The 14,166-nt window shown below is 41.7% G+C and overlaps 1 protein-coding gene across 1 annotated transcript in view; it reads left to right on the top strand.

The window, feature by feature from the left end:
• Window positions 1-4,221: 4,221 nt before the first annotated feature.
• Window positions 4,222-14,166, top strand: part of nars1 (asparaginyl-tRNA synthetase 1) — a 51,539-nt gene continuing 41,594 nt past the window's right edge. Inside the window, exons 1-3 of the mRNA XM_083638650.1 lie at window positions 4,222-4,394; window positions 7,389-7,471; window positions 11,141-11,206. Coding sequence (XP_083494776.1) covers window positions 4,352-4,394; window positions 7,389-7,471; window positions 11,141-11,206 — 192 coding nt within the window. The 5' untranslated portion in view covers window positions 4,222-4,351. The remainder of the gene's footprint in view (window positions 4,395-7,388; window positions 7,472-11,140; window positions 11,207-14,166) is intronic.

Raw genomic sequence — 14,166 nt, 5'->3', positions numbered from 1 at the left:
TGGGGTGACACAGTCGTCATCACACACACAAGTGGGCAAGGTTTCCCTGAATTCTCTTTGAATTGAATTTCAGTTGCTGAAATCAAATAGCACTATGTTCCTCTTTCTAAATATAAATCATTATACACAGGCAGGCAACGTAATCAGGTCAGTACGGTGGCCAGTACGGTCAGTACTCATTGGAATCATTACAGTAGGGGCAGTGCCTCATGCGCCTGCGCAGTAGACGGAGCCAGGAAGCATGCTACCAGTCACGTGACAAGGTGTGAGGTACAATACAACATAGCACTTCCTTATGTAACTTTCAAAATAAGCCGATTTTAAAAGTAGGCCTATCCATTAAGGGAGAAAGTAAGTTTAAATAAAATTGTTTGTTTCCAAAAAGTCCACCTCACAGCACGTGTTCATAGCAAAGTAGATATGTGGTGGTAGCGTTCTATCAGCCTAAAATTATTTATTTTGAAGGCTATAACCGCCTGTCATCTTCCGGTGTTAAACTCATTAACTGTAGCTAACTTAACGCAGCTGGAAAAAAAAAAAAAAAAAAAAAAAAAACTTAACGCAGCTGTCACACACGCAGGTAAGCGGAAAGTCCAACAGACAACTGGTGGTGAACGCTGGGTCGTTCACACAGGTCTATAATATATATATATACACACACACACACACACACACACACACACACACACACACACACACACACGCACATGCACACGATTCACGAAGCACTACAGTAATTAGACTAATAGTCTCTCTCAAGAAACTGATCAACAGTTTTTCCCCTCCACTGATCCACCCACACGCCTCCACTCATTCTAGCCTCTGCAGTCCACTCCAGTCATCATTAGGGTCTTCTCTCCTCACGGGGAATATCCCCGAGTTACAGTAGGCCTATGTCTTGTAGGCAAATAATTAAGCAATTTTCCCATATTTTGTGATGAAGAATCAGGTTACTCCACCAAATATTGATTATTGAACCCTTTCTAAGCTAAAACATTGTTATTTTTATGATTCATTTATGGCTATACACTGTTTAGTTTGCATTATTGTGTATTTTTGGTATTTTGGCCAGTTGTCAGTTGTTTTCTGCAAATACATGTTTTGAATGAGCATATTTTTGTTTGAAAATACAATCAAATTTGATCAATATTTCATAAAACAATGTCAAAATTCAGATTTTACAGTTTATGCTACACTGTAAAACCAAAAATTAAACTGTAATCAGTAATCACTCATTCTGGCAGATAGTGAACAGATGTATTTATTTAGCTGTTTACATTGTGCAGAAGACAGGGAAACAGTGGTGTTTGGTGAAACTTGGAGAAATGGGTTCTGATGGGTTGTAAAGCTGACATGAAAAAAGGAATATTTAAGATGGAAACTAAAAGTGCAGACTACAAGATTTCTGATTTTTGTTATTTATTTTATTTTATTTGCCAGCTCAAACTTTTTTCTTCTTCATTGTGTTGCAGTAGTCTAAATACATGATAGCCTACACACTGGCTGTTTACCTCTAGGCTGTGCTAGCTAGCTAACCTATTAGATTTGTGCAGTAGGCTAGGTCTGGTTGGTGTCTATCTCAGGCTCGGCCTCATCATTTATTTATTTGCTATGGTTAAGTGAGAATGAATTGTCTCATTTCGGTAAAGTGAAAAAGTTTTTAAAGCCTATGACGCTTATCATGTATCATAGTAATCCTAATAAGCAATGCGTTTAATTTCAAAGTTCTTGTAATTAGAGGATGCTATTATTATTATTATTATTATTATTATTATTATTATTATTATTATTATTATTATTATTATTATTATTATTATTATTATTATTATTATTATTAATTTTCTCCATTTTCTCCCCAAATGTAGCCTACTTGGCCAATTCCCCCTTTTGTCAAGGATCTTGTTCCACCCGCCCTGTCAATCTGGGGAGAGTTGTAGGATGCTTCCTCCGACATAATGTTACAGTCAGTCTTCAGCTGCTTCGTTTCACCTGATAGCGAGGTGTTTCACCGGCAGGGCGTAGCGTGTGGGAGGATCACGCTATGAGGATCACGCTGGGAGGATCACGCTCCTGGGCCCCACCGCCTGGTCCCATGCAGGGCCCGGGACAACTGCCCCTGTTGTCCCCCCCCCCCCCTGTCTGCTGCCCTGGTGGCCTTAGCAGCAACATTATTGCTAACCCTCTATTATTGCATAGTGTTGCCAAGTGGCAACAATTGATTTGTCTCAATTTGACTAAAAGGCAGTTTTGGTTGTTGGTTTGGTTGTGAAAAGGGAGTGTTTGCCAGTGTAATGATCTAGAGACTTTACTCTATGGTCTGAAGGAGATGAAGCAGATCAGTTGACATGCAGCGCACATACAGCTCTGCAGCTCACCTTTTCACCAGCTGTTTGCTGTCTGTCTATGTAGAGAGCAGAATGCATGATGAAGACCTTTATCATGTCAGTTTCCAAAGCCAACATAGTGCAGAGCAAATATTGGTCACATTGGAATTGTCTCTCAGGTGTGGAACCTAACAAATGCTAACCGAGTTATTTAATCTTTCATGTACTAAGGTAAGCTCCCAGTTTACCCACCTGTTTCGGGCTCACACCAATCCTTTTGAGAGACAGTTATTCACCTCATGTAGCCCCGCCCACTTGACCCAGTTGTGTTATGACTTCCTGTTCAAAACACTGTCTGTTTTATCTGGTCACTAGTACTGTACTGTCACAGGAAGTGTAAACACAATAGGAAGTAACTGGCTGACCCCTGTGTTGGAACATAAGGTCAATATCCATCACAATAAGAAGTATCAAGCTGATGCGAGATAACTGATGCGTTTTAGGGGGGGAAGCCATTCTGAAAATGTAATTCATATTTGTTTGTATTAGTGTTGTTATTATATTGTTATATAAATAGAGATCAATTAAGATATGTAAACATCTATTGATATACATTTTTAATATAAATATTTACAGAGCAAAAATATAAACACAACACTTTTGTTTTTGCTCCCATTTTTCATGAATTGACATAAAACTTCAGAGACCTTCTATGCACACAAAAAAAGGCTTATTTGTCTCAAATGTTGTTCACAACATTTCATGTTTCATGTTCACACATTTTCTTTAAGTCGGTGTTAGTGGGCCAAGATAATCCATCCACCTGACAGGTGTGACATAATTAAGATGCTGATGCAGGTGCAGTTTTCTCTTGGGGGGGAAAAAGACATTTATTGGGCAATGAACTATGGCCATTCGGTATGCGGCTACAGATGTGCATTTTATAAGAGCAGTCAGTATCTGGTGATCAAGCTGCACGTTTTAGACTGGCCTTTATTGTGACCATCCCAAGGCACACCTGTGCAATAATAATGCTGTTTAATTAGCATATTGACATGCCACACATGTCAGGTGGATGGATTATCTTGCAAAGGAGAAGTGCTCACTAACACGGATTTAAACGATGTGAACACATTTTGTGAACAAAATACAAATAAGCCTTTTGTGTGCATAGAAAAAAAAATTGATCTTTTATTTCAACTCGTGAAAAATGGGAGCAAAAACAAAATTGTTGCATTTCTATATATTTTTTAAAGTAAAGAACAAGGCCGATCAATATTGATGCTAGAAATGCCATTTCCTACACACTGATATCCTACCAACAGACATATTGCATTGAGAACATCAATTGTTTTGCTTTCCCCCATCTTTGTCTGTTTGTGATGCTGGAGCGGGGAACTTTCTGAGGATGGGGGGTGTTTGCTTAGAGGGGCTGACAGGACAGACAGAGCTGCTGCCCAGCTATACTCGAAACCCCCCCAAAAAACTATTGCTTGTTACATTTTCAGTGCTGTACCTTTTCTCTGGGTAAGAATTGAGCTTGAAATTAACGATATGATACATTATATTATATGAGCTATGAACGTGAACACAACACTGTTTATATTATTGCATGTTTTTGTAGATTGTGTACATTGTGTAGATTACAATTATTATGCTTATTATTATTACCTTTATTATTATTATTATTATTATTATTATTATTATTATTGTTATTATTATTATTATTATTATTGTTATTACTATGCTAAGGTGACCATAATTCATTGGTTCATGAAATCGCTGGGCTGCGTGCCCTCCAGTGTTGCTCCTGGCCAATCCCGGCGCCACAGGGCGTGGTTATTGCTTATCCTATGTGGGGTTAGAAATCACGCGTCAGAGAGGAAGCTAGGCTAGCTAGCTGATATAAAGTCGCATGTCCACGGCTCTGTAGAGACAGACACACAGGCAGTCGCGTGTGGGTTTATCCTCATTTTAGAAGCAGGAGAAGGTGACTTCTCCCCTCTGGCTGTGCGGACCGAGCTATCATGGCGGCAGAGCTAACGAAAGGTGTGGAACAAGTTTCAGTGGGTAAGAAATCAGAAAGAAGACAACGCTAGCTAACGTTAGCTAGTTTCCCAACGAGTCGTGTGGTTCATTCAATATTGCATCAGTTGCAGTGATGATAGCGGTTAGCATGCTAACTAAGCTAGCTTAGCAGCAGCTGTCAGAGCTTGGGCGGTGTGTCGGTCTCTGATTCAGTGGACAGACACCGTTCTGACATTCAATGTTTGTATGAACGCCAGCTGCGATCTGACGACTGAATGAATTGAATGCAAATACTTAACTATTTATCTTCTCTGCTTTGGGTTGGTTGGTTTGGCAGCCTGTATGTCATTCTCTTTGGTAGGGCATGGTGCATTGACACGCACTCTCCTGTCTCCTCTCCTCTGGTTGCGTCAGTCGCACAGATCGCTTATTTCGCCAATTATCTGGGTAAATATGGTGTAAAATAGTGAACAGGTGTGGGGTCTCTGAAGGACTCTCATGAATCTGAAATTGCATTGGTATGTTTGTTTATATTGTGATGTTTTTATGTTTATACTGTAGTATGGATCCCCCATTAGAAGCACACGGATGTATAGGACGAATCAGCGTGACGTCACTGCCACCCAAAAATACGTAACCCCGCGGCAGTTAACTAGTATGAGTTGTGCCAAACAAACGTTCATATCTCAAAAAGTATACATCACATGAGTGAGTGCAGAATTAGCTCAAGAGTTTGATGTATAATATCCCAGCAAGCAAAATTACGTCATGATAACTTTGTGATGACGTCTTTCAGTGATGTCCATTGACGTCCGGCTGTGATTTGACGTGGCCAAATCACAGCCGGTTTGGGGATGATTTAGACGTCTACGCGGGAACAAGCTGACTTCGAAATATTACGTTACCATGAATGGGCATATCCAGTTATTCTGCTATGTACACAGTGTGTATTCAGCAGCGTAAACAATTTATGCTACATTTTGAAAAAATGTAATACGGCCGGCTATTCTACCACTGCGCTATCTGTTCGCTGAAGTTGTCAGTTGTCATTGAGCCTGTAACGGTATGAAAATTTCACATCACGATTATCGTCACCAAAATTATCACGGTTATTGTATTATCGCGGTATTCGTAAAAAATTGCTGAAAAAGTTCAAAAAGTACTCAGAGACTGAAATCATTTTACGTTTTATATTGAAAACTCAGACCCAAAAAGGATTGATACACTCACTGAAATAATTTCTCCAAGGCTGCGCGTCTGCATCTGGGAGACGGTTGCCAACTTTGGTTGATTATGGACAGTATTTACCATGTTGTTCAAAGCACTGTAATCACAGTACGGTGATCACGGTTTTAATGATAATGGAAATTTTAAACGGTACGGTTATCGTAAGGAATTTTGATCACGGTTATCATTAAAACTGGTTATCGTTACATCCCTAGATTGAGGCCAGATTTGATTCAGCGTTCTCTTCCTCACAGCATTCTAGAAACCGGTCTGTCGCTCTCTGTCTGATTGTGTCTGTCTGTCTGTTCAGTAGCAGTAAGCACATACACTTTTTGTATTATTTCTTAATTATGTTTTGCTTCGAGAGAGAAACAGTCTCAACTCAAGTCTCAAGGCACAAGTCTCAAGTCAAGTCCCAAGTCTAAATGTAGATTAGCAAGTCAGTCCAAGTCAAGTCCATGTCATTAATGTCAAGTCTCAAGTCGAAATGTAGAGCAGCAAGTCAAGTCAGAACAAATCAAGAGTCCAGTATCAATTTCATATCTTGAAGAAAACTAAATCTTTACACAAACACAAGATCTCAAGACTTTAGAGACCTTTTCAAGTCATCAAAGTACAAGTCGAAGTCAAGTGTCCCAAGTCACCAGAGGGGGACCCCAAATTGTCGACGATTCGTTCGAAGAAGCCTGATTCGACTGGCAATCGCACAGTTGAATAGTCCGAAAATGTGGTTATGAAACAAGGATTGTTCCATTCCGGGTATAAGGGGGTGCTGAATTTTAGATTTTACATAGAACTGCTCGTTTTCTCCCAATAGATCATGATATAATAGATCATGATATAATAGATCATGATATAATAGATCATGATTTATAGCCTATTTTGGTATCGGCCTCCTAATACAGTAAAACAAGTCCCAATTAAACAAACAAATCAAACAAGCTCCTACCAATGGCTTTTCTGATTGCCAGATAGTCTCATTAAAAAAGGAAGAGAAAAGAATAGTGGAATATTCGTAGTGAACAGCCAATTCCGATTTGCCTGACAGAATTCTGAGTTGAAGACAGCCCGCAGTGATGATGATGTCATCATCAGTGATGTAATAAATCCTACACTGATGACATCACAGACTGCTTCAGGGCACTGCTGCCTGGCAGTGTGGCAGGTTAGTTTATTTGTTTATTTAAAAGGATCCCCATTAGTAGTAAAATACAAAGGTAAAAAAAAACAAGAAATAGTCAAGTGCAATGAGCACAACAAACAGAGTAAAAACAGTTCAAAGACAAGATAGAAAACAAAACAACAACAAAACAACAACAAAAAAGCTTGGCCAACTAGTGGTGTAGCTGACCTGTAGCCCAGGGGTCAGTCAGTATATTACTCTATAGTATAGAGTAATATACTCTATACTAGAGTATATTACTCTAGTATATTGCACTTAAGAACTCTATAGTATAGAGTAATATACTGTATATAGTACAGTATATACTATAAAAAGACATCAAAGTACAATCAGTGTGTGTTTGATGGTGTATGAGAGTGCAAGTAGGATCTTAGCTTATTTTTAAAACCAACTCTCCCACAGATCGAAGAGATATTACCAGGTAGGCTATTCCAAGATGATATAGCCCTGTATATAACGGTTTTCTTCATATAATTAGTACTTGGCCTAGGCAAGGTCTAGGTTAGAGGGGGATGTTGCAGCTCACATTACAGCCTAGGTTTGTGTTTCCAGGTGAGCTGTATGTGACATTACAGGTTTGTGTTTCCAGGTGAGCTGTATGTGACATTACAGGTTTGTGTTTCCAGGTGAGCTGTACGTGTCGGACAAACACGGCAGTGACCAAGATGGAGACGGGACGGAGCAGAACCCCTTCAAAACTCCTCTCAAGGTAAACAACGTCTTGTTGCTGAAAAGTACTGGCATTTGGAAAAGTAGTGTACCGTATGCCGCATTTCTACCGCTGGTACCGGCTTGGCTCCACTCGCCTTTTTTGGGGGTTTTCACTGAGCAAGTACTGAGCTGGGAGGCAATACTTTTTTTTAGTACCACCTTCGTCGAGATTCTGACCAGGCTGATCGGGGCTGATGCCTTACGAAAAAGTGACGTAAAAAACCACTGCCGACTGATTGGTCAACAGTGTTGGGCAAGTTACTTTCAAAATGTAATATACTACATATTACTAGTTACTTTCATTTGAAAGTAATAAATTACTTTACAATATTACTGTCTGTGTAGAGTAACTCGTTACTTATTACACTAGTTTTGCATTACTTTGACCAAAACAACAGCAGCAGCAGAATGATGGTGCCCTGGAACCATCCCGAAAAATAATGTCAACCGCCTTGAAGCCAGTGTAAACAATCCAAAATTCTAAATGTTATTCTTTCCCTTTGTTATTGTCATCTATAGTGGTTATTTGCATAAAAGCACACAGTTTGATTAGGAAATGATTCTATCTTTATTTAATACATAATACACATACATGTGCTTTGATTTAAAAAAAAAATACTCAATTTGTAACTTGAGTTACTTGACAAAGTAACTGTTATAATATTACTGAAATCCTGTAAGTAATAAGTTGTATTACTGAGTTACTGCCAAAAGTAATGTATTACATGTAATATGATACCTTTGTAATGAGTTACCCCCAACACGCCTTTATAATGACGATGATGTCACCGAGCCGCAGGTCGCGCTCACGCCTTTATAGTGACGATGATGTCACCGAGCCGCAGGTCGCGCTCACGCCTATATAGTGACGATGATGTCACCGAGCCGCAGGTCGCGCTCACGCCTTTATAGTGACGATGATGTCACCGAGCCGCAGGTCGCGCTCATGCCTTTATAGTGACGATGATGTCACCGAGCCGCAGGTCGCGCTCACGCCTTTATAGTGACGATGATGTCACCGGGCTGCAGGTCGCGCTCACGCCTTTATAGTGATGATGTCACCGAGCCGCAGGTCGCGCTCACGCCCTTATAGTGACGATGATGTCACCGAGCCGCAGGTCGCGCTCACGCCTTTATAGTGATGATGATGTCACCGAGCCGCAGGTCGCGCTCACGCCTTTATAGTGACGATGATGTCACCGAGCCGCAGGTCGCGCTCATGTCTTTATAGTGACGATGATGTCACCGAGCCGCAGGTCGCGCTCACGCCTTTATAGTGACGATGATGTCACCGGGCCGCAGGTCGCGCTCACGCCTTTATAGTGACGATGATGTCACCGGGCCGCAGGTCGCGCTCACGCCTTTATAGTGACGATGATGTCACCGAGCCGCAGGTCGCGCTCACGCCTATATAGTGACGATGATGTCACCGAGCCGCAGGTCGCGCTCACGCCTTTATAGTGACGATGATGTCACCAAGCCGCAGGTCGCGCTCACGCCTTTATAGTGACGATGATGTCACCGGGCTGCAGGTCGCGCTCACGCCTTTATAGTGATGATGTCACCGAGCCGCAGGTCGCGCTCACGCCCTTATAGTGACGATGATGTCACCGAGCCGCAGGTCGCGCTCACGCCTAGTGATGATGATGTCACCGAGCCGCAGGTCGCGCTCACGCCTTTATAGTGACGATGATGTCACCGAGCCGCAGGTCGCGCTCACGTCTTTATAGTGACGATGATGTCACCGAGCCGCAGGTCGCGCTCACGCCTTTATAGTGACGATGATGTCACCGGGCCGCAGGTCGCGCTCACGCCTTTATAGTGACGATGATGTCACCGAGCCGCAGGTCGCGCTCACGCCTTTATAGTGACGATGATGTCACCGAGCCGCAGGTCGCGCTCACGCCTTTATAGTGACGATGATGTCACCGAGCCGCAGGTCGCGCTCACGCCTTTATAGTGACGATGATGTCACCGAGCCGCAGGTCGCGCTCACGCCTTTATAGTGACGATGATGTCACCGGGCCGCAGGTCGCGCTCACGCCTTTATAGTGACGATGATGTCACCGAGCCGCAGGTCGCGCTCACGCCTTTATAGTGACGATGATGTCACCGAGCCGCAGGTCGCGCTCACGCCTTTATAGTACGATGTTCTAGAAAGAGCCAATACTCTTCGCTGATGCTCTCATTTGTAGGTCATAGAGAGGCACCAGTATTTCATCACCAGTTAAAAGTTCCATGTACGCGCTTTAACCCATTGATACGTGATGCAGCATTTGTGTGTGTATCCCTTTAAGACCGCGAACTGCGCTACGCGGTCTTAAAGGGATACACACACAAATGAGGGATATACAGGTGCAGCTCAATGAATTAGAATATTGTGGAAAAGTTACTTGTTCCCCATAATTCCTTTCAAAAAGTGAAACTTTCATAGATTATAGATTCATTACACACTAAGTAAATTATTTCAAGAATTTATTTGTTTAACTTTGCATAAGTTTGGCTTCCAGCTCATAAAACCCCCCAAGACAGTATTTCAACAAATTAAATATCACACACAAAAAACTATTTTCAAAATAGAAATGTCGATCTTCTGAAAAGTTATGTTCATGCCTGCACTCAATACTTGGGCGGGAATAATTTTGCTTTAATTACTGCCTAAAGAAATAACTTGTCCATGTTATTTCCACGATATTCTAATTTTATGAGCTGCACCTGTACACGCAAATGCTGCATCAGGTATCAATGGGTTAATTGTAGGGGTGCTCCAAAAAATCGATTCTGAAAGGATCGCGATTCTTAATGCCACGATTCCTGGATCGATTCCAAACTCCCAATAATTGATTCTTAAAATCGTAAAAAAAAAAAAAAAGGGGTTTTACAGTGCACCTGAACGCAACATGCAAGATACCGGCTGAATAAGTGTCCAAATGTTCATGTCATTTGTGTACTGTACTGCCACGGTGCCACCACCTCTTGCACTTAAGAACTCTGGTTAATGTATTCCCCCCAAAATCTATAAATCCTTCTCAAAGTCTACAGATCCCCCCCAGCCTATAAATCCATCTTATCTGAAGAACATAAGGGGGGAATTCCCCCCTAGTTTGCAAAATGAATTTAGGCCCTGACTGTAATACTTCAGAAGTTGAATTTGAAGTTCAGCATTAATACATTTGTCATTTTTTGTCTTATATTTGACCTTTGTGTGTTATTGCAATATAAAACTACATAATTGAGAATCGATTCTAGATTCTGGAATCGAGAATCGTTGGAATCGAGAATCGATTCTGGAATCGGATCGTGACCCCAGGAATCGGGATCGGATCGGATCGTGGCTTAGCCGGATCGGAGCACCCCTAATTGTGATGACTGGACAAGTAGGGTAGCTATAAAAGGGAGTCCATCTCTTTCTATACACAGTTTCACACAGCAGGGCAATTTCATGCGGCGTCGCTATGACGACCATTTGTGGGAGTGGACAGATTGATGGGGGGGGGGGGGGGGGGGTAATTGGAGGCATACTATAGAAGCTATACTACTATACTGGTATTGTGTTTTTGTAGTGTTTTGCATGGTATTTACCATCATCGGCTCACTCCATGAGATGATGGCCTATATGGGCCAATAACACCTCGACAACACTAACCTCCATGGTACATGTTCACAGGCTCTCTCTGTTGCTGGGAAGGAGCCTTTCCCAACCCTCTATGTGGACTCCCAGAAGGAGGGAGAGGTGAGGACTCCAACTGCCTTTTCTTCTTGGCTCTGATAGGACGCTGAAGTGAAAGTGCCATTTTCATCTTTATAAAACACGCCTCGTGGGTCTTTAAAACAAGGTTATGAATTCTGTTGCAAAAGCAAAAACTCAAATTGCCTCTGTGGGACTTCTCTATGCGCTCTGTCTTAGGCCTGCACGATATGAGGAAGATCTGCGATGTGCGCTAACATTGTTCAATATGGCGATGACGATACGACTTGCGTTAAATAAACAAATATTAAAGTATGCATATTAGCTATCCAGTTCCTATGTCTTTCTGCTATAATAATGCTAACATAGACCCCAGACATAGCCTATGCCCACTGAATAAAGAAATGAAATACGCACTGATTTTAGCTAAAACTACACACAGCGTAGCGTTTGGGCTTTGGCAGAGGGGCGGAGCGCACTGTTGCAAGGGAAAGGTGTACGCTGGATTTACAACACAAGACCAAATGGTCAGACGCTGAGTGGGAATGCATGACGCATGTCAATAAAAGCACTTTTGTTATTCATTGCGTTTCAGGCAGTCTTTGCGATGCGTTTATTGCGCATGTTCATATTGCGATGACGATGAAAATACGATTAATTGTGCTGCCCTACTCTGTCTCTCCCCTCGTTAAACTATGTGCTGTTTTGATACAGTAAGATAAGACATGGCAAGATGATGTGTTACGCCTAGTTCACACAGACAACCTACGCCTTGCCTTGCCTCAACCCACGCCTACGCCTGCAGACCTTGAGCTGGGCGTGAACCTATTACACGCTTTTGCCTCTCCTCTCTCCCGACTGTATTTTTTCACGTGTTGTCCAGAATTGTCATGGGTAGCCTCTAGGTAAAATAAATCGGATATATTTAATGTTCTATTGATGCTGGATATGTATAACCAGGTCTGACTATAGTCGGACATTTTAGAGAGGTGATCTTGCAAGAATATGTGCTGGCACAACAACATTGTCCATCTTGCTTCTTCGGTTGCTATTCTCTCTCATGAAGATTTGTTTGCAGACAGGGAGAAAGCCCCACGTGATAGCTACCCGTCAGTCAATCTCTCTCTCTCTCTCTCTCTGCTCAACACTGTTGTAGTAACTCCATTTTATTTTGAAATTCAGTTGACTTTGCCATTTCCCACGGATATTGTCGCGTTTTTCTTTCATGGCTTGACAGAAAAGCCTGCCTGCACCCGCCTTGTCGGCGTGAAAATAGAACTCACGCCTAAACGATAAAATCGGCAAGGCACAGGCGAGGCGTGGGTACACGCAGGGTTCACGCTCAGGCGCCCTGTGTACACAGCCTCGTTGACTAAAACGGACGCCTATTTAAAAGCGTGGGTAAAGGCAAGGCGTAGGCAAGGCTTGGGTCGCCGGTGTGAACCCAGCCTTAGGAATAGATACATCTTTGGTGCAGTTGATTGTTTTCTGTAAATGTTTCCGTTCTACAGAGCTGTGTTACATGTTACTATGTTACAGACAGCTGTGTTACATGTTACTATGTTACAGACAGCTGTGTTACATGTTACTATGTTACAGACAGCTGTGTTACATGTTACAGACAGCTGTGTTACATGTTACTATGTTACAGACAGCTGTTACATGTTACTATGTTACAGACAGCTGTGTTACATGTTACTATGTTACAGACAGCTGTGTTACATGTTACAGACAGCTGTGTTACATGTTACTATGTTACAGACAGCTGTGTTACATGTTACTATGTTACAGACAGCTGTGTTACATGTTACTATGTTACAGACAGCTGTGTTACATGTTACTATGTTACAGACAGCTGTGTTACATGTTACAGACAGCTGTGTTACATGTTACTATGTTACAGACAGCTGTGTTACATGTTACTATGTTACAGACAGCTGTTACATGTTACTATGTTACAGACAGCTGTGTTACATGTTACTATGTTACAGACAGCTGTGTTACATGTTACTATGTTACAGACAGCTGTGTTACATGTTACTATGTTACAGACAGCTGTGTTACATGTTACTATGTTACAGACAGCTGTGTTACATGTTACTATGTTACAGACAGCTGTGTTACATGTTACAGACAGCTGTGTTACATGTTACTATGTTACAGACAGCTGTGTTACATGTTACTATGTTACAGACAGCTGTGTTACATGTTACAGACAGCTGTGTTACATCTTACTATGTTACAGACAGCTGTGTTACATGTTACAGACAGCTGTGTTACATGTTACTATGTTACAGACAGCTGTGTTACATGTTACAGACAGCTTTGTTACATGTTACTATGTTACAGACAGCTGTGTTACATGTTACAGACAGCTGTGTTACATGTTACTATGTTACAGACAGCTGTGTTACATGTTACTATGTTACAGACAGCTGTGTTACATGTTACTATGTTACAGACAGCTGTGTTACATGTTACTATGTTACAGACAGCTGTGTTACATGTTACAGACAGCTGTGTTACATGTTACTATGTTACAGACAGCTGTGTTACATGTTACTATGTTACAGACAGCTGTGTTACATGTTACAGCCAGCTGTGTTACATCTTACTATGTTACAGACAGCTGTGTTACATGTTACTATGTTACAGACAGCTGTGTTACATGTTACTATGTTACAGACAGCTGTGTTACATGTTACAGACAGCTGTGTTACATGTTACTATGTTACAGACAGCTGTGTTACATGTTACAGACAGCTGTGTTACATGTTACAGACAGCTGTGTTACATGTTACTATGTTACAGACAGCTGTGTTACATGTTACTATGTTACAGACAGCTGTGTTACATGTTACTATGTTACAGACAGCTGTGTTACATGTTACAGACAGCTGTGTTACATGTTACAGACAGCTGTGTTACATGTTACTATGTTACAGACAGCTGTGTTACATGTTACTATGTTACAGACAGCTGTGTTACATGTTACAGACAGCTGT

Source organism: Poromitra crassiceps (assembly GCF_964638095.1).
Source record: "Poromitra crassiceps genome assembly, chromosome: 6".
NCBI lineage: Eukaryota > Metazoa > Chordata > Actinopteri > Beryciformes > Melamphaidae > Poromitra > Poromitra crassiceps.
Note: the sequence above shows the minus strand (reverse complement) of the source record. Positions and strands in the feature narration are given on the sequence as shown.